We start from the raw sequence: 20576 nt of genomic DNA, 5'->3' as shown, positions 1-20576 counted from the left end.
CTCGCGGTGGTCACTAGCTAATGGAGATGATAAAGGGGTTCCCAGGCAGTCCCACAGTTTTAAGGTTGGAGTCATTGCCCCATCATCCTATGCTTTCCCCTCCTTGTAGCTTACCTAGATTAAGACTCTTCACTCTCACAGTTAAGGTAGCAAATGTGTTTTTGTTTTTGTTTTTCTTTTTTTCTCTTCTCTTCTCATCTCTTCTCAAGACTGATTGATTGATTTGAGAGAGAGAAAGAGCATGAGTGGGAAGGGCAGAGGGAGAGGGAGGCAGAGAATCTGAAGCAGATGCCACACTGAGCGTGGTGCCTTACTCGGGGCTTAATCTCATGACCCCGAGATCACGACCCAAGTTGAAACCAAGAGTCCAGTGCTCAAGCGACTGAGCCAGGTGCCCCTCAACTGTATATTTCTGATGTCTCCCCCCTGCCCCCCCCACCCTGGCTCTTCTTGCTGCTGAGTACTCTGTCCTACAGAAAGGCTGCCTAAGTGGTTACTTCCCAGCAGTCTATTCAACTCATTCTGTGATATTTGACACCTGTGTGTCTGGCACTGTGCTGGACACTAATGATAAAGCCATGAGTAAGAGGGAAGCAGTCCCTGCCCTCATGGAGCTTCTACTGTAATGTCTAAGGTGACAGTGCCATATATTTGGCAATGATACTGCTTCCTCTTTTAAAAACTTGTGAGAAAATTGTTTACTGCATTATCGGCTTTATGAGTTGAGTGAAAAAATGCATACCTATTCTGATCAACCAACTCACAGCTTTAATATTATGATGATGTTTGACAAGGGAACTTTCTGTAGTTTGTAGTATTTCATTATATACACAGAATTTTAGTGACTTTGAGTCACTTAGTGGTGAGAAAAGAACTAGTAGTCATGACTGCTGACCCCTTCTCACACACAAATGGTTTTTTTTTTTTTTTAAGATTTTTTTTTTTAATTTATTTGTCAGAGAGAGAGTGAGAGAGAGCGAGCACAGGCAGACAGAATGGCAGGCAGAGGCAGAGGGAGAAGCAGGCTCCCCGCCAAGCAAGGAGCCCCATGTGGGACTCGATCCCAGGACGCTGGGATCATGACCTGAGCCGAAGGCAGCTGCTTAACCAACTGAGCCACCCAGGCGTCCCACAAATGGTTCTTATAGAATATAACCTATTTGTAAATTAGGAATTTCCCAGCTTGTTAATTTTCAGTAATTCAGAGGCTGAAAGAATTGAGTTATCCAGGCACCTTGCTTTTTCTCTTCTGTACTCTCTCTTTTCACTGCTCATTCGCTTAAGAACCAAGTAGAAAACATTTATAGATGTTGCCTGCTGAGTGTAAGACATTGATTGCAGTGGGCAGAAGTAATGGGGAAATGTGAAATTGGTTAGTTTAGCTATATGCTTTTTAGTGCCTTTGGAAAAAGATTTTAGTAAGAAAGGAAATTTAAGTTATAAGCTGTGAGCTAAAATTGAAGGTTTCTGTGAACAGATGAATGAACATATCAAGAGTGGTTAAAAGAATAAGCAACTTTCACTGTCTCTTATCAGAGTCACACAACTGAAGCTTAGGTCTCTCATTTCTTATCGTGATTCCTATTTTAGGAGAGATTGCTAATTTTTTTTAATCTTTCAAATTAGTACTAATCGGCGGGCAAGTATTTATGTATACTCGGCCCTATGAAATACATAAAAGAAGTGTACAGTACTATGCCTGTTCTCAAATGGCTTGTAAGACTTACAAGAGAAACACTAGTAGGACAAGCCGTGAATGGAATTGCCTGAGAGCAGTATCTCCTGGGTGCAGGTGTCAGTGAAAGCAGATAGCACTTGAGCCCTAGGCTTCCTAGGCTTTGCAAGATTTCTTTATTGCCCCTCTGCATTGTGTTCCCAAATAGCAGCCAATGGTGGTTTTTTTCTCTCCTGCTTTATCGAGATGTAGTGACATGTACATTGGGTGAGTTTAAGGTGTACAGTGAGTGTGATGATTTGATACACATGTATTGTTTGGTGTTTAGCACCGTAAGGTTAGTTAACACATCCTTCAGGTCACACAATTACCATCCTGTTGCTGTCCTTACGGTGGGAACGTTTGAAGTCTACTCTCCATAGCGACTTCAGGTTTACAATACACTGTTGGTAACTATAGTCAGCGTCTCGTACATTACAGCCCATATCGTGACACTTCTCTGCTGACTCAGGCTTCCCTCCTGATGCTTGTAAACTTCTGATCTGTACTTGTTCCACCCCACCCCCTTCTCCCTACTCACTTTCTGATTCTGCTGCAGCCAGGCTCATCGCCTTGCTATTCTTGAAAATGCCTGGCAGTTAGCAGCTTGCTCTGGGTGGGGTTTCATACTCCTGGAGTTTCATCTCCAGGAACATTCTCTTCCAGAGGTCTGCCTGGAAATCCCTATTTTGAATTGTACTCTCCCCACTTCTAGCCGTCCCTATTCCCTTTCACTGCATCATTTTTTTTCCTTAGTACTTTTTACCATCTCACATATTTACTTATTTTTTATGTCCTGTCTCCCCCAAATAGAATGTTGGCTCCACTAGGGCAAGGAATTTTGTCTTTTTTTTTCTTACCACTGTACTCCTAGTATGAGAATAGTGCTGGCATGTACTGGGTGCACCAAAAAAGTATTTTTCAAATGAATTAATGTAATAGAAAGAATAGAAAAATGAGAATGATATTCTAGTTAAGGAAGACAGAATAAGCAGTCATGTAAGGAAAAATAGGAATGTGTTATATGCTGAGAGAGGTAGAAGGGGTGGGCCTAACTCTAACAGATGGCTTCTTGTTTGAGGACAGTTAAAAACAGTAAGGTCAATAAGATAGTACCTGAGACATAAGCCAGCAGGCATTAGCAACCAAAGGAGTTTGGGTTTGATGTCAACATAAACAGTTGAGTTATTCCAGGTTCCTAAGAAGAATGATCTAATAAATGTAGTTTTAGTAATATCAGTTGGGAATTGGTCTGGAAGGTAGATTGGAAAGGAGAGACACCGCTGCAAGAAAAGCAATGAGGTTATTGCAATGATGCCAACAAGCCACCGTGGGAGAGGGCGGTGGTGGAAAAGAGTGGAGTGATGAGGACAGGTCAGATCTGTGGGGAAGTCGACAGCAGAAAGCTCTAAATGATTGGTCACTGTACTAAATGAAGAATAAAGGAAAGTAGAGGTGAAGATAACACGAAAAGTTTCAAGACTGGGACAAGTGAGGATATTAGAACAGGTGGCAGCTGGATGATTCTGAGGGTTGCTAAAGTAAAAGCCTTCTCTGTCTCCTCTGTTCCTTCACTTCTTTCTCATTCCCCAAGGAAACAGTGCTGAAAACCAAATGTCTTTCGCTCTTGTCTTTAAAATCAGCAATAGCAGAAGGTAGACTCCAGTGGTCACACTTGTGTGGATTTAACGTATCTGTTGATAACGGGTGTCTGGTTTGGTGGGCCAGAAATGAAAAATCATTGCTACATAAAATTAAAATGTTTTATGTAATTCTTGCCAGTAAAATTTAAAATTGTCTTTCATTCAAATTTCCCTTCTCTTCTTTATCTTCAGCAGTAATTTTTAAATTCTTATTTCCTGTTTCACTGTATTGTAACATAAATAATCATAAACAATTTCCTTATCTCCACATATTCTAGTTTATTTAAATAAACTCATGTTCTTCTTTCCTTATAGAATTTATACCTCAAACTTTTAATTTCAGGATACCCCAAAACAGAATGAAAATAGAGATTTCACCTTTTACATTTCTCTCTGTTTCAGATTTGGTGTGAAGAAGAAGCCAATTTACATTAATGTCATAAGGGATCCTATCGAGAGGCTAGTTTCTTACTATTACTTTCTGAGATTTGGAGATGATTATAGACCAGGGTTAAGAAGACGAAAACAAGGAGACAAAAAGGTAATATTTTAGTTTTAGGATGTTTACAAAGATAATTGTTTATCAACTGCAATGAACAGTGTGCTTTTAAAAAAAATTTTTTATTATTAATGTACTACTTGCTTATTGTGGAAATTTTGAAAAGAACCCAAAAGTATAAAGAAGCAAAAGTAAAACTTATAGTTGATATTTTGGTGTACACATAATTTTTTGTTCTTTCAAAAAGATACTTTACTCTAGTTCCAGGGCTGAATATTTCTCTTACTATAGTCCTAACAATTTTCTGTGAGACCGTTGTAATTCTTCATTCATATGAGGAATTTTGTGTATTGTACTTTGGTTCTTTTAGTCTCGATGGTGGCAGTTTATATTGATTTGTGATTTATGCTCATCGATTTGGGAACACTGTTTTGCTGAAGCAGCTGGTTTTTTTTTTTCCAGATGAGGTGAGAATAGTCCCAGAATTCTTACTTATTAGCAGGTTCAGAATTGGGTTGTCTTCTCTTTAAGTGCATCCCCCAGAGTAGCACCAGTTTTTATTTTCCTGAGAAACCAAACTGATGTGTCACTTTGCTTGTGGAACACCCCGTTGCTCACAAGTTGGCTCAAAGCACAAGAGACACAGTCTGACATAATCTGAGACTGACTTCTCCTGATGCCTTTTCCCTCAGATGCCCAGTGCTTCGGCCACGAGAAGTGTTGCTGTCCTCCATGCTTACTGTCACCATGTACTTTGGGCACATGTGTTGTTCCCCATATTTAAAATGTTTCTCCTTCACTCTGGAAAACTGCCCACTTTTTAGGGCCAGCTCAGATGTTAACTCTTCAGTGAAGTCTTTTCTGGTGCCCCAAAGGCAGTTAGTCATATTGCTTTTAAGGCTCCTGGAGCACTCCATGCAAACCCCTTTTATAAAGCATTTATTTGTGGTATTTGAGTTATTTGTTTCCATATGTCTTCTCCAGGAAGTTCTGAACTTCCTGAAGTGGGGGCTAGATTTCATTCTTCCTTGTTTCCCTAGTGTTTAGCACAGTGCCTAGTACATCTGGTAAGTGCTTAGCAAATGAGTTGAATGAGTGAATTCTGCATCTTTTGAACCTAAATCTCATGATGCGAGATACCTGATATAATAATTAACATCCAGCAATTTATTTTTCACTTAAGTTTTATGTGCCTTGTGTGTCACATGAGGAGGTGATTTATTTTGTTTTATTTACTTTTTTTCTTTTTTCTAGAAATTGCTGTTCCTTTCCTTAGTCTCAAAGCTTTAGGCACAAGGTACTGATCCAAACACAGATAATTGACCAGACCTTTTGTGTTTTTTTTGGGGGGGGAGGTGGAAGGCATCCACTGATCTCTTAGTATTAGTTAATCTTCTAAAATGTATATATATACTTAGGTTATAATGGTGATTCAACAACATTTTATAAAATGGAATAATACAACTCTTGTGATCTAGTACTTTAAAATTTGTTGATAGTTATTTCTAAATTCACTCCAACACTTCTTCACTTTCTTCCCTTCCTCCTTCCTTCTTGCTTCTTTCCTTCCTTCCTCTTTTTTTTTTTTAATTTTAGCCCTCTGATTTACACTGTTTTTACTTGATAGATGTTAATATCCATCTCTCTCCAAATACCAAAGGAGTATTAGTGTGGGTAAAGAGAAGATTTGCAGTCCCATTGGTTCCTACATGCACCATCTGTCACTGTCAGTCCTGGATACCATGGTTTAGTGGTGGCTGACCTATACAGTTTGGGGAGTTGGGTAATAGTAACACTTAATATAACCCTATTAGTTCACATCTATAACAAGCACTGTTTTAAGTTATATGTATTTTTTCAGGTAGCCTGTACAATGGTTCTGTGAGGTAGCTGCTGTTATTGTCTCTATTTTACAGATAAGGAAACTGAGGCACAGAAAGGTTAAGTACCTTGTCCAGCGTTGTACTACCAGTAAATCATAGAGCTGGAATTTAAACCCAGGTGCTCTAATTCCAGAGCTCACTGTCTTAAGCACTCTATTCCCTTTAAAAAGGAGGTAGGGAATACAACATTCTACCCAACATTTGTGTATGAAAGATGTTCCCAAGTTGCATTCTCAATACCCACAGAAAAATTCAGGCAAATACTTTAACATCATTTTCCTTTCATATTTGAAAGATTTAGGTAGATATGCCCTCCGAACCTGGAGCCTTAACCATTCTTCACCCTGATAATGATAGGGTTTGGTTTGTTTTTGGTTTTGTCTTTGGTTTTATGTCATTATGAAATACATATTAATATACCTGTTTATTTAGATGTAATATTAGTAAATCAGCAAAATACTTTTATATTACATTAATTCTCATGAAGACAGGGCCATCTACAAATGCTTTATTAAAGAGAACAATTACTTTGCTTTATGATAGGCAAAATGGACCTTTTGGTCTTGAAATGTATTTGAAACATACACATTTTTAATAATTTGTCTTGTTTCTCATGACACAAGTGTTGGCAACATTCTGGGACCTAATTAGTTAAATAATGTTGTTTTATTGCAAATAACTCCATATCTTTAACTGGAAAGAGCTTTCATTCATTAATAAACTCATATCTATAGAGTTGATAAGACTGGATGGCATATAATATTTTTTAAATGGCAGCATATTTGAAGATAAGAGCGATTAAAAGGTGGCTATGATGACATAGGAAGTACCTGGCAAAGGTTGGAAGTACCTGGCAAAGGTTGGAAATACCTTGCATTGGCTTCATTTCCATTAAATTGTATTAAGTGATACTTGGAAGTGTATTAGGCAGTTTTCAGCTCAGCACTCATGGCAACTATTGTGTTTTAAACTGCAGTACCTGATAATCTAAACTGTCAAACAGTAATTTCAAACACATTTCAGGGACATGTTTACTTATGATAGATTTCAGCTGATCTTGTAAGGAACAGAAGATTTGTTTTATTTGGGCGATTTCAAATACTCTGTTCTTTGTATTTGTGACTGGAGGTTTACTTAGTATAATGTCCAGGACCTGGAAAAGAGGTATATTAAATAATACAGAGGCAAGCATTAAAGAACTATACAGAGAAATCAGTGATTCTCAAACTTCTTAGTCTTAGAACTCCATTTACTCTTAAGTTATTGGGAACCCCCAAAGAGCTTTTGTTTGTGTAACGTTTGCCAATATCAATAAATACACCAGTTTTCTGGGAAATTTTAAAAATACTAATTTGAAAGTAACAGTAGGAAGCCTATCATATGGTAACATAAATAATGTATTTTAATGCAAATAACCATTTTTCAAAAAAGTATAGAGTTGTATTTTACATTTTTGCAACTTTTTAAAAATATCTGGCTTAATGTAGACGGTTGGATTTTCATATCTGCTATTGAATCCATCTGTTGAATATGTTCTTTTGGTTGAATGTATAAAGAAAATCCAGGTTTACACAGATATGTAATTGGAAAATGGAGGATTTTAAGAGCCTTTTTTAGAAGATTGTGGGTGTTCTTTAATACCACACTAATAAGAAATCTGAAACCACAGCAGTGAACTTTTTATGTTCTGCTACATTAAAATCCATTTATATATTTTAAAACACTTTGAATGGATTTTTTTTAACTGAGCATAATTGTATATCATCATGCATTGGCCATTGGAAACATATTCATACACTAAGTTATGTGGACCTTCCAGATGTTGACACATTTTATTATACAATATCAGAAATTGACATTCATTAAATCACTACAGATCTCATCAGAGAAGTCTTTACATATTGGGAAACTGTCAGACTTATGGGGGCAGATTGAGTTTTCCAAAATTTTTTATTTTTGCTTGAAAGCTTAACTTTTGTCACCAGCTGCCACAGGATTTCTCAGCCTCGCCACTATTGTTGTTTTGGGCCAGTCGTAGGGGCTGCTTGTACACGTAGGATGTTAACCAGTATCTCTGACCTCTAACTAGTAGTATTCCCCCCACACACCCCAGTGGTGAGAACTGAAAATGTGTGCAGACCTTGCCAGATGTCACCTGCTGGGTCAAAACAGTTCCATTTGGGGACCGCTGGGCTACCAATACTGTCAGTTGTTTTCTGCCAAGAGGCAGGTACACTTTGTTCATTTTGAGAAGATGTCGGCCAGATACCCAAGTTTTAATAACTTCAGTTCTTTGTTCAGTGTAGGGCTTCTTATGGCTTCTGAGGAATATTAACTGTGCCTATAACTCTCATCACTCACATTTTCTTAATATTATAAATATTTTGGTTTTGAACTGCCCTATAGATTATTAAATATTTTTTTTACTAACTGTTGTTTTGTTAGTGGAACACCAAGGGGGGGGTCATATTTCTAGAAAGAGTAAATAGTTACATGCTCTAAATAACAATCTAAAGGAGAATCAGTTTATGTTTATTAAGAAGTACATGGGGTGGATGGGTGGCTCAGTGGGTTAAAGCCTCTGTCATGATCTCAGGGTCCTGGGATCAAACATCACGTTGGTCTCTCTGCTCAGCAGGGAGCCTGCTTCCCCCTCCCTCTCTGCCTGCCTCTCTGCCTGCCTCTCTGCCTACTTGTGATCTCTCTCTGTCAAATAAATAAATAAAGTCTTTAAAAAAAAAAAAAGTACTCATTGCTCTTGGGATTACAGTTCCTACTCCAATTTGTATTTTTTTTTAATTTCTTACTCTAAATTAACTAGACTTATTGACAGCTATAAATATTATAGTGAATTTAGAATATTCTACCTAAAAGTATGTATTAGTTTATAAAAGGTAGTAATGAGGTTAGAAGAAATCCATACTTCGTGCTACCTGATTTTTTCATTAACTTATAAAATTCTGCCTCCACCGTTCTTACCAATTCACAGTCCCCTGACCCTTGTTTGTTTATGGAACATGAATTTTACAATTGTGTCTCACAAAGGCATGTGAAAAAGTTATTATTTGGATAGTTAGTATTTTATATGTAAAAAGCATCACAGGAAAGCAATATAATTCTTTACAGCTCATTTTTATTTGAAAGCTTCAGATAGACCAGTATTCTCTATCTCAGTCAAAGGTGCACAACTCAGGGTCAGCCTTCACTTGTCTTCTTTCCTGGTTTCTGATGGGACCATAGGTGTTTCCTTTCATCAAAAGAGAGAAAACAGAAGGGTCAGTTATCATGGAGTTGACGAAAGAGATAATGAGTTCAAATTGGATTTCTTAGTCATGTATAAGTAAGTGGAGGTATCCACTAAAAATTGTATTTGTATCTCAAAAAATAGGTCTGAACTAAATTATAGATTTGGGAGTCCTCAGCATTAGGTGAGAATTGAAACAAGAGATCGAATGAAATTGCACTTGGAAGACCTAGAATATGAAAAGAGGACCAAATGAAAAAGAAGGGGAGCCAATATGTAGCTCTGGGGCATGCTAACCTTTAAGGAGTAGGCAGAGAGTGAGGAGCATGACAAGGAGCCTGCGGTAAAAGAATCAGAAGGCAAACCCGATGAGTCCAAGTAGATGGGAAAATAATTTCACTTGTGAAGAAGTTAGCAATTTGAGGATTTAAAACTGTCCCTTAGATTTGTCACTGGGGAGGTCATTAGGGATGTTTGAGAAAGTAATGTAAGTAGAATCCAAAGGGTTGGGGAGTAACTGAGAAATGAAGTGAAGACCTAGAGGAAAGACCACTCTTGAGATAAAAGTTTGGCTTTAGAAGGAACAAAAAACATCAGGAAATGTTTCTTTAAGATGACAGACACTTGGGCATATTATATATCTAAAGAGAGCAGGGGTGATGGCTAATAAAAGAGACTAGAGAAAAATTGTTGGAGCAGGGTCTCAGAAGGCGGTGAGGATGGTATTCAAAGATAGGAGAAGGAAATACCTCTTTAAAGATGAGGGCAGAAGGGGCCTAGAGGTGCAGATAAGCTTTTGTCCAAGCAGGAAATCCAGAGAGCTTACTCTTAGCTTCAGTTTTCTGTATAAAGTGTAAAGCCAGATCCTTTGCAGAAAAGGATTTCAATGTAAATATAATTGCCATCACTGTCAAGCATCACATTTTGATTACTTTTTTTTTTTTAACTTCAGTTTTAGGAGTTAAATATCTAAACTAATGATCTAAATAGCCTAAAGAACATTTTGATATTCATGCTTTTAAAAACATCTGGATCTTGCTCACAATGAATTGTTCTTTCTAAATATAGATGGTTTTTAAGTGAAAAGACTGATCATAATTTTTTGTTTCTGTGGTGTACTGAACTGGGTTTTGTGGGAGGGGAAGAGAGTCTGGAGTATTTTTTTTTTTTTTTAAAGATTTTATTTATTTATTTCACAGAGAGAGATCACAAGTAGGCAGAGAGGCAGGCAGAGAGAGAGAGAGAGAGGAGGAAGCAGGCTCTCCGCTGAGCAGAGAGCCTGACGCGGGACTCGATCCCAGGACCCTGAGATCATGACCTGAGCCGAAGGCAGCGGCTTAACCCACTGAGCCACCCAGGCGCCCCGAGTCTGGAGTATTTTTATTTTTGCCTTTTATTTGAAGGACTTCAGATTTTAGAAGAGAGAAATATTTATGTATAGAAAATCCTATTTCTGAGATATGACCAAAATGTAGGAGAAGGCTAATAGGAAGATTTTGACGGTCATGGATTTGAGTGACAGCCTTAAGTGTTATGGGTATGGAAGCCCAAGTGCTGATGTCACTGCTGGGGAGTCAATGCAGCATCTCGTCTCGGTGATCTTAGTGCACTGAATCATCAAGGTGTATGTGATAAAGATGGGATTGAGTTGTCTTCATCTGGCTTCTCTCACTAGGAAATACTTGGTTGACTTTATATCAAATATACATGTAGAAAAGGGAGAATTACTGTTATGCTAAAATCTGGCACACGTGTATGTTCACCAGTTTCTGATATTTCATGGTCTCTTCTTTTCTCCATGTCTTCTTTGCTACTGGCGGCATTTGGATTATTTCTTTTAGTTGATAGGAGCAAAATTCTTCCCCCAAATGATAAAGGAAGCAAAACCCAATCTATTTTTCTACTTTTATATTGTCTAAGAAAATATTTGTTAGGTAAATTAAAGTAGATACTGAGCTTCTAAAGGAAGCCCAAATAATTTAAATAAGATTATTTATTTATTTAAAGATTTTATTTATTTGAAAGAGAGCATGAGCAAGGAGAAAGGGGCAGAAGGAAAGGGAGAGGGAGAAGCTGACTCCCCGCTAAGCATGGAGCATGAGGGACACAGGGCTCCACATGGGGCTCCATCCCAGAACCCTGAGCTCATGACCTGAGCTGAAGTCAGAAGCTTACCCTACTGAGCTACCCAGGCACCCCTAAATTAGATCATTTTTATCATACTTAAAAGCCTAAAAGTGAGGGGTCCAGACTCTTAGAGCAATTTCTGCTCCACAATGTTATTCAAGGACCTACTTTCCTTCCATATTGTTATTCTGCTGTTCTTTAGGAAGTTGTCCTTAAGTGCATGGTTGAATTAGGGTCACCACTACTTCTGCCTTCCAGCCTGTTGGGAAGGAAGGAAGTGGAGGACAAGCAATTTCTTTTTAACCAAGAGGCCCAGAACCTACTCATATCACTTCTGCTTTAAGTCCACTGAGAAGAACTTAGTCACATGCCTGTACCTAAGTGCAAGAGAGGCTAAGACTCCATGACTCTGGGAAGAATGGAACAGTGACTTTTGGAGACTGCCCGAGTGAGCTAGCAGATTTAAAACTACTAGCCAGAAATATACTTAAAGATTATGTATACATTGTTTTATTTGAAATATTAAAATACTTCAAGAGCACAGGAATTAGGAGTTGGCTGACTAGAGAATTTAATGCATGCTTATTCGTTAATTAGTTTTTATTCCAGTAGTGGATGTGTAAATTCCCAAAGTTGAGTAACTATGGAAATTTTTAATACTGCATCATTTTAATATCCTAGTTTCTTACATTTAAGCAAAATCTTTTCAGTGTCTTTGAATCTTATGCACACAAAATGGTAGCAGAGATTCTGTGTTCATCCACAATCACTTTAATAATTTGTTTATTTTCTGTTGGGGACTCTAATCAGATAGAGGTGTAAGGAAGCAGAGCACTTCCTCTGAGTCCTTAGGCACCTCACTGTGACCTAGGATGATCTTTAAATTGGGTAGGCATGGAATCAGAAACCTAGTATATAATCACTCAGGTCACTGAGCCTGAGATTTCTTGGAAATTCAAACATGGTAGAGATAGGTACATACATTGGGTTTTTTTTATTGTTATGAGCTACAAGTTGGCATAAATGATAATAAAACTACTTTTTATGAAGTGACTTAGGCCAGTGCATCTAAGTTGGACCATCTTGTAAAATTCAGAAATAATGTTAGGGCCCCTGAAATGGGGTTTATTGAGTCTTAAGAGTAAACTGAGGTGTTTTCACTTTATGTGTGTGTGTGTGTGTGTGTATCTATAATTTGGTATATGTATCTAGCTAGCCACAGAGAGATCCTAAGAGAATTTGAGAGAACTCTAAGGACTGTCAGAATGCTTCATGAAAAAATGTTCCTGCCTCTATCTTCATCTTCACTAGAACTGTGCCTTTAATATTTATGAAAATCCCTGAAAATGGTGCTTTCCAATCATTTGCAACTACTGATTGCGCAATTTGTATGGCAATAGATTATGTGCTATTGAGGACACTAATGCATACTGTTTGATCCTTCAGAGAGTTGAGAGAGAACATAATACACATTTTAAAAAAAATACATGAAGCAAGTTCTTCAGATAAAGATGTATATGTAGGGCACCTTGGTGGCTCAGTGGGTTAAAACCTCTGCCTTCGGCTCAGGTCATGATCTCAGGGTCCTGGGATGGAGCCCTGCATCGGCTCTCTGTTCAGCAGGGAGCCTGCTTCCCCCTCTCTCTCTCTGCTTGCCTCTCTGCCTACTTGTGATCTCTGTATGTCAAATAAATAAAATCTTTAAAAAAAAAAAAAGAAAGATATATATGTAGATATACATAACTGCATCCTAAGAGCTGGCTGTTATAAGGCAGTATAGTTCATTTATACCAGTCCAAAGAAGGTAAGAGTAACTTTGGACCAGAATCATTGGAAAGATAGTCTTCTTGTAAACCAGATTGGTGAAGGAAGGCACTTTTAGAGGAAGAAAATGTAATCAGCAAAGGTATTTAGATTTAAGGTATATATCACATGCTTGAGAAACTACAAAACAGGCTAATCTGGTAAACATGGAAGTTAGAGATAAGATAACTAGCTTTTTGAGGTCGGAGTATGAAGCATTTCTTAAAGACAGGATAAAAAGTTTGGATTTTTTTTGGTTGAGACATTGGAAACCATTGAAGGTTTCTGAGTAGAGGATGTTAGAAGTGACTCCTTACACTAATCTGGTAACTGTATAGAGCAGGTTGAAGGAATTGAAGGAAGGAGGGCAGGGAGCCCATTAGAAAGTGATTATAAGAACAGACACATGGGGGACGCCTGGGTGGCTCAGTGGGTTAAGGCCTCTGCCTTCGGCTCAGGTCATGATCCCAGGGTCCTGGGGATGGAGCCCCACATCAGGCTCTCTGCTCTGCGGGGAGCCTGCTTCCTCCTCTCTTTCTGTGCCTGCCTCTCTGCCTACTTGTGATCTCTGTCAAATAAGTAAGTAAAATCTTAAAAAAAAAAAAAAAGAACAGACACATGGCATTGTGGGACCCTGATAGAAGCAAGACTGACGAAAGATGGATTGGAAAGATGTTACCTCATCTGATGTTAAGTGAGGGAGAAGAAAAAGATTCGGAAATGTTCTGAGATCTTTAGTCTGAATTACACGGACAGAATAATCCTTTTGCCGAAGTATTGAGCATGAAGTAATATTGGAAATTCAAATGAAAATGCATCCTGGGTATTAGAAGATGAGAAGTGATGGATCTGGATGGAGGTAGAGATTTAGACGTCTTTTTCCTAGAAATTACAAATGAAGCCAAGGAAGAAGGAAGTGTGAATAAGCTAAGGAAGGCAATGGGCAAAGAGAAGATCACAGAGATGAATTTCCATACCTGGTGGAAGGACCAAAACATGCCTTCAAAAAAAGATAATGATAGTACATTCACAAAGGCACAGAGAACCAACAAAGCCAGAAACAGGGAGTGTCCAAAGATATAGATAAGGATCCAGTAGGGGCAGAGATACCAAGAGATTTTCAGAAAGAGGAGGGTGATCAGATGCCATGAAGGTCAAGGAGAACAAGAAACAACAAAACATTGTATTTGACTATTAGGGAGGTGGGTTGGGGAGAGAGACCCACACAGACATAGACACATTCCCCTTATCAAATGCTGCAGTGTACAGTCAACTGTGGTAGATTCTCTTACGTCTGTGATTTTATTTCTTCCTCAAAGTAAGATCATGTCCTCCTTTCTTAGGGAAGGAAACAAACACAGAATTTAATTCTGGGTTCAGGATTCAAACCCAAGTTATAGACCTTTTTGCTATATCATGGAGAAGGTCATTTATAAAAGGAATGGGCAAATTATGGGCTGTGGTCTGCTGTTGTCTTTTGAATGTTGCCACAATAAAGAGAATCATTCCACTCTAGCTCCACCCAGCACCAGGTGTAAGGGTTTTCTGGTCCTATTCTCATAGATTTTTGGTTGAAAGGGCCCTTTGAGTGTACCTAATTGTATAGATTAGAAATTGAGGTTTGGAGTCCTTAAAGACTTACTTAAAATAAAGTTCAACCTGGCTCCAGAAACTCCAGAGCTTTTACTCAGCTCTTGCGCTCTTTCTGCTCTTCCACACTTTCTCTTCTCAGAAGTAACAGGTGGCATTTGTAGATGTCTCACCGGGACAACAAGAGCTCCAGTGTGTTCTCTGGCAGCTCGGGATCATTTCAAATAGATAGTGCCTACTGTTAAAATGCCTGTGACAGACTGTATGTACTTGAAGAAGTGAAGCTGATTAATTTCAGATTCATAGCCTATGAGTCTCTTTCCCTTTTATTTTATTTTTTTTTAAAGATTTTATTTATTTATTTGACAGACAGAGATCACAAGTAGGCAGAGAGGCAGGCAGAGAGAGAGAGAGAGGGAAGCAGGCTTCCTGCTGAGCAGAGAGCCCGATGCGGGACTCGATCCCAGGACCCTGAGATCATGACCTGAGCCGAAGGCAGCGGCTTAACCCACTGAGCCACCCAGGCGCCCCTCTTTCCCTTTTAATTAATTCAGTCAGATGCCCTGGACAGGAGGGCACACAAGTCATCAGTATCTGAGGTCATTTCTGCTTGGTACAATGAGTTTTGTTTGTTTTATTGAGAAAAGGAGGGAAGACTTCAGTGTAGTCCTCCTTTATATTCTTTTCAAATGATTATTTCCTGTAAAATATCTTTAGCCTTGTTTTTATTTAATTTCCTTTGGAAGGGGGCTAGAAAGTACAAATACACAAATTCAACATAAACCAGTACTTATTCTCGAGGACAAATTGTTATCTGAGTGGGGGAGGGTTTAATTTGTACAGTAAAAGCAAAACAAAACTCCTATATACATCAGCATTAAACAAAGATGGGCACCAAAAAAAAAAATCTAACTTTCCTTAATGTCTCGAGTATGTTTTTGTAACCCGCCTATCTCTTTAATTTACTAGCTCATCCCACCCCGCTGCTGCCTGTGTATTTAATAACTTAACCTGTTAAGGTATTTGTAGGTGAGACCTGCGTTTATGGCTCATGTGTGCTGTTTTGTGTCTGTTCCAGACCTTTGATGAATGTGTGGCCGAGGGCGGCTCAGACTGTGCTCCGGAGAAGCTCTGGCTTCAAATCCCGTTCTTCTGTGGCCACAGCTCGGAATGCTGGTAGGGACATAAAGTTAGCTTAAGTTGATAATCTTCTTTATTGTCTCTATAATCTGTGTTTCACAAGTGTGAACGTATCAGTCAAGGGCTAGGTATAGGGAAATTAGTGAAAGACCAGACTAAAAATAACATGTAATTAAGTAATAATCTAGTTTTATAGTTACCTTTAAATGCATTGAAAAGATTCTTCATACATCATATCCTTGGCAGTGTTTTCTCAGATGCTGGTTTTTAATTTTGGGTTTTTTTTTTTTTTTTCATTTTTTGTTATTTTATTTTATTTTATTATTTGAGAGGGAGTTGAGAGTACAAGCAGGGGAAGGGGCAGAGGGAGAGGCAGGCTCCCTGCTGAGCAGGACCCTGAGATCATGACCTGAGCTGAAAGCAGAATCTTATCCAACTGAGCCATCCAGGTGCCTCATAGTTTTTTGGTTTTGATGTTAACATATTTTCCTATATTCTGGCAGATCTCCTAATTAGAGGCCAGGGATAATTTCATAAAGCTCATTTTCTCCTAAGCTTGTTGTTTTAGCCATTCATTTTATTTTTATTTTATTTTTATTTTTTTAAGATTTTATTTATTTATTTGACAGATAGAGATCACAAGTAGGCAGAGAGAGAGGAGGAAACAGGCTCCCTGCTGAGAGCCCAATGTGGGGCTTGATCCCAGGATTCTGGGATCATGACCTGAGCCGAAGGCAGAGGCTTTAACCCACTGAGCCACCCAGGTGTCCCTTAGCCATTCATTTTAGATCAAGAAAAGGCTTAGTGGGTAAATTATTCACCTGGTTTTACTGTTAACTGATTTTTTTACTTTGAGAAAAGCCAGGGTTATGGTTGTGGTTTGGTCTGCTAATAAATATGAGGTGGAAAATAAAGGTTTTTTTATCTTTAAAAAAAGTTCATTTCCTAAGAATGTGCAGAATTTTCAGTTTTTTTTAAAAAGTACATTTTTATACATATTTATTCTTCATTTTAATAAGAAAAGTAGAAATAGGAACACATTCAAAGTTAGTGTCTTCCTTAAAACCATGATGAGAAATGCAAGGAATGCCTTTATTCTTTTGCTCATTATGTGAGACATATTACTGGATCAATGTGGACCTTAAGGGGCCTACTCAATAGATTATATCAAAGCATAATAACAGCACAAGAACTGGAAGTATAGGAAGAACATCTTCTCAATTTTTAATCATATCTTTAGAATAGGAATTGGCAGATTACCATCTAGAGACCAAATTTGGCCTATCATCTGTTTTTAGAAATAAAGTTTTATTGGAACTCAGCCATTTCCATTTATTTACTTATTGTCTATGACTATTTTCACACTGCAAGAGGAAAGTTAAGTATTTGTAACCAAGAACATATGGCCTGCAAAGCCTAAGATATTTACTTTCTAGCACTTTACAGAAAAAGTTTGCCAACCCCTGCCTTAGAGCAATAAAAGGGTATTGTCTTTTGGACTTTAGTGAGGAGATTTTAATTTAACTTCTTTAGTATGTTTCATAGATTCGTAGAACTGGGATGGACCTTCGAAATCAAGTAATTTACTCCCCTGCTCCCGAGACATTAATAAAAGGGCATTAAGGCTTTGAATGGACCTGTGTTTATTTTCTCCATAATCTGTAGTGTCAGAGGCATTAAAAAAATACGTAGCAGATTTCACAGCCAGGTTTCTAATTCCTTCTCTTTGGATTTAGGAATGTGGGAAGCAGGTGGGCTATGGATCAAGCCAAGTATAACCTAATTAATGAATACTTTCTGGTGGGAGTCACTGAAGAACTTGAAGATTTTATCATGTTGCTGGAGGCAGCTTTGCCCCGGTTTTTCAGGGGCGCTACAGAACTCTACCGGACAGGTATATAAAGGACAGGTTTATTTTTAAAGCTGTCCTTAACTTTGTTCGCAACTTGAAAAATATGTATGGTTTGACATTTCTTGAGTAAAGCCCAAGAAATAATTCCAGAAAGGCAGGTATATTATATTGCCTGTTTCTTCTTAGCATTTTCTTTTCTTTTTTTTTTTTTTTAAGATTTTATTTATTTATTTGACAGAGATCACAAGTAGGCAGAGAGGCAAGCAGAGAGAGAGAGAGGGGAAAGCATACTCCCCGCCGAACAGAGTGCCTGACTCGGGACTCGATCCCAGGACCCTGGGATCATGACCCGAGCCAGAGGCAGAGGCTTTAACCCACTGAGCCACCCAGGCACCCCCTCCCTTCTTAGCATCTTCAATTCAAAACAGGGCCTGGCACACAGCTGGTGTTCGTTCAGTATTTTTTGAGCAAATAAAATATGCATTAGATGATAATTAGAAGGCATTGTAGGACTAGTGGAAAGATACGAGCTGCAGAACCAGTCTTCGTTAGAAATGTGTCATATTAACTAATGCCACATACCAAACATTATGACCATATTGCACCTGAGACCTGTTTAGACCTAATGCTGTTTAGAGTAAGGGTGGGATGGTGAAACTGAGTCCCAGCCATGATAATCAGCAGGTGCTGTGTCTGCCAGGGTAAAGTGTGCTTCAGGGGCCTCAACTGTATGACATAGCTGAGTGGCAGGGCTCTGGTCCAATCTAAATGTGGGATTTTCCCTTGTTCTTTGGTAAGACCCAATATAGCAACTCTTCCCAGAGTATGCATATGCCCTAACTTCTCACACATGGAGAATGTGGGTTATGGTAAATAACTATTAAGTTTGAAAAGAGATATTTTATCATATTTTAAAAAATAAACTAGTCAGAGCACCAAGCATTTGATGATAGAACAGCATGTAAGGCGACAGCCTACACTTTACTGAGTGGTGATCCTTACTTTTCTTATTTGACATCTCATTAAGTCTCTAACAGGTTAAGGATTTACATTATAAAGGAATAAACCACAGTTCTAGTATGATTAGGGCACCAGTCTTGCCTGAATGATATTAATGCAAAACAGTTATGTTACCGTCCTTCAGTGTGCCACATTAACTTAATCCATCTCTCCACATAAAGAAGCATCGCTCTTTTGTGTGTTCTCAGAATTATTCACCTTTTTTTTTCCTTCGTAAGTAGGAAAGAAATCTCATCTTAGGAAAACCACGGAGAAGAAACTCCCAACTAAACAAACCATTGCAAAACTGCAGCAATCTGACATTTGGAAAATGGAGAACGAGTTCTATGAATTTGCCCTGGAGCAGTTCCAGTTCATCAGAGCCCACGCTGTACGGGAAAAAGACGGAGACCTCTACATCCTCGCACAAAACTTTTTCTATGAAAAGATTTACCCTAAGTCGAACTGAGTACAAGGTGTGACTGTTAGGTTCTTGAACTAAAACTTCAACCTTGTCTTCACCTCAGCCCCACAAGTCGGGTTGCTGATGGGTGTGAGAGACAGTGTGTGTTGAGCCGAGTTAGGGAGCAGTAACACCCGGGAAGTAGATGCTGGCTGGTAAGTTTCAGTGGCCTCAGAGGTTTCACTTTCAGCCTTTTTTCTTTTTCTTCCTCTTTTTTCTTCTTTTTTCCTGGTTAAATTTTGGTGGGAGTTATAACCTCCTGCCTAGAAAAAGCCTACACATCGCCTAAAATTAACACATAGCGGGTATAATTGGAGGCTAAATACAATTTCAAACCTAAGTTCTGATAGTGTCTTTTGGACAAAACATTTTTTCCCCAGCTAACCATGAATGAAGATTAATCCATTTGCTGCTTCCGCCTTCACCTGGAGGTTTTGGGTCATACACCTCTACTGAATAGTGTTACTGTTTGGCAGTGTGTGCTTTGTTTTTGTGAATCATGTCTCATGCAATTTATTGGAATGTTTGATCCTATTTGCTAAGAATGTTTCTGCCGTAGTTGGAATTGCCCACATTTATGTAGGTCGTTTTAATATTCTTTAAAAAAACTGATCATTAGTGTTAAAAACCAATTTTAAAAGAGTCAAAGCAGTATTTCTGATTCATGTCTTTCTAGTATCTAAGACTGGGGAGATACTTCAAGGAATGTTGACATTGTCTGGAGTTTTAGTTAAGGCTTCCACACATTCATGTCAGAAAAGTAAGTTTAGTATTTGTTCCTCCATGGGTTATTTGTAGAGAATATACTGACATTTTGGTGATTCCATATTATAACTCCATTAGTGAGCTGTGGTATGGGTAGGATTTTCCTACTTCTTCTGTACTTTTACTTGTAGACTATTTTTACTAAGGTGCTTTATAATGTGTTTTAAAAGCATTGCATTTACAAAAAAAAAAAGAAAAGAAAGGAAAATGCTGTAAATATTGCATATTTTATGTATTTGGACCAAATGGTTATAAGTTAATTAGGTAAAAGTGGTTTTGCACCAGTTTTATTATGTCAAGTAAAATCATCAGACCTACTGTTCTTGTAGTTCTCAATTAACTTTACTGTTAAACATCACTGAAATGGACTTCAGTAACCTTTCAATTTTGATACACAGAACATTATTCATAATTGGGGGCAGTAATTCAAGTGGGAAGAGTACTGGCCAAGGAGTCAGAAAATCTGATTTCTGGTCCTGGCTCTGCCACTTATCCTTATCAGCTGTGTGATCTTGGGCAAGTCACTTAACCTCTCTTTGCCTCAATTTCCTCATCTTGAAATGAGGAGACTAATACCTGCTGTACCTACCTCACAGGGGTGTTGTGAGGAATAAACGAGACGGCACGTGAAAGCACTTTGGAATCTGCTAATGTGCTGTAGAAACGTAAGGGGTGATGGAAACATCAATCACGTACAGTTCCGTACCATTCTTTTTTTTTTTTTTTTTTTAAAGATTTTATTTATTTGACAGATAGAAATCACAAGTAGGCAGAGAGGCAGACAGAGAGAGGGGAGAGGGAGAAGCAGGCTTCCCGCTGAGCAGAGAACCCAACGCGGGGTTCGATCCTAGGAC

The 20576-nt window shown here is 38.4% G+C and overlaps 1 protein-coding gene across 2 annotated transcripts in view; it reads left to right on the top strand.

Annotated features, from left to right (window-relative positions):
- The window catches only part of HS2ST1 (heparan sulfate 2-O-sulfotransferase 1), a 172629-nt gene extending 152292 nt beyond the window's left edge, over window positions 1-20337 (top strand). The window contains exons 4-7 of one of the 2 annotated variants that reach the window (XM_047725449.1): window positions 3760-3898; window positions 15582-15679; window positions 17380-17537; window positions 18734-20337. In XM_047725449.1, coding sequence (XP_047581405.1) covers window positions 3760-3898; window positions 15582-15679; window positions 17380-17537; window positions 18734-18963 — 625 coding nt within the window. In that variant the 3' untranslated portion in view covers window positions 18964-20337. The remainder of the gene's footprint in view (window positions 1-3759; window positions 3899-15581; window positions 15680-17379; window positions 17538-18733) is intronic. The other variant, XM_047725450.1, reaches the window with a different exon arrangement.
- Window positions 20338-20576: the final 239 nt, after the last annotated feature.

This window comes from Lutra lutra, chromosome 4 (assembly GCF_902655055.1).
Source record: "Lutra lutra chromosome 4, mLutLut1.2, whole genome shotgun sequence".
In the NCBI taxonomy this organism is placed as follows: Eukaryota; Metazoa; Chordata; class Mammalia; order Carnivora; family Mustelidae; genus Lutra; species Lutra lutra.
This window is presented reverse-complemented; position numbering and strand designations above follow the sequence as displayed.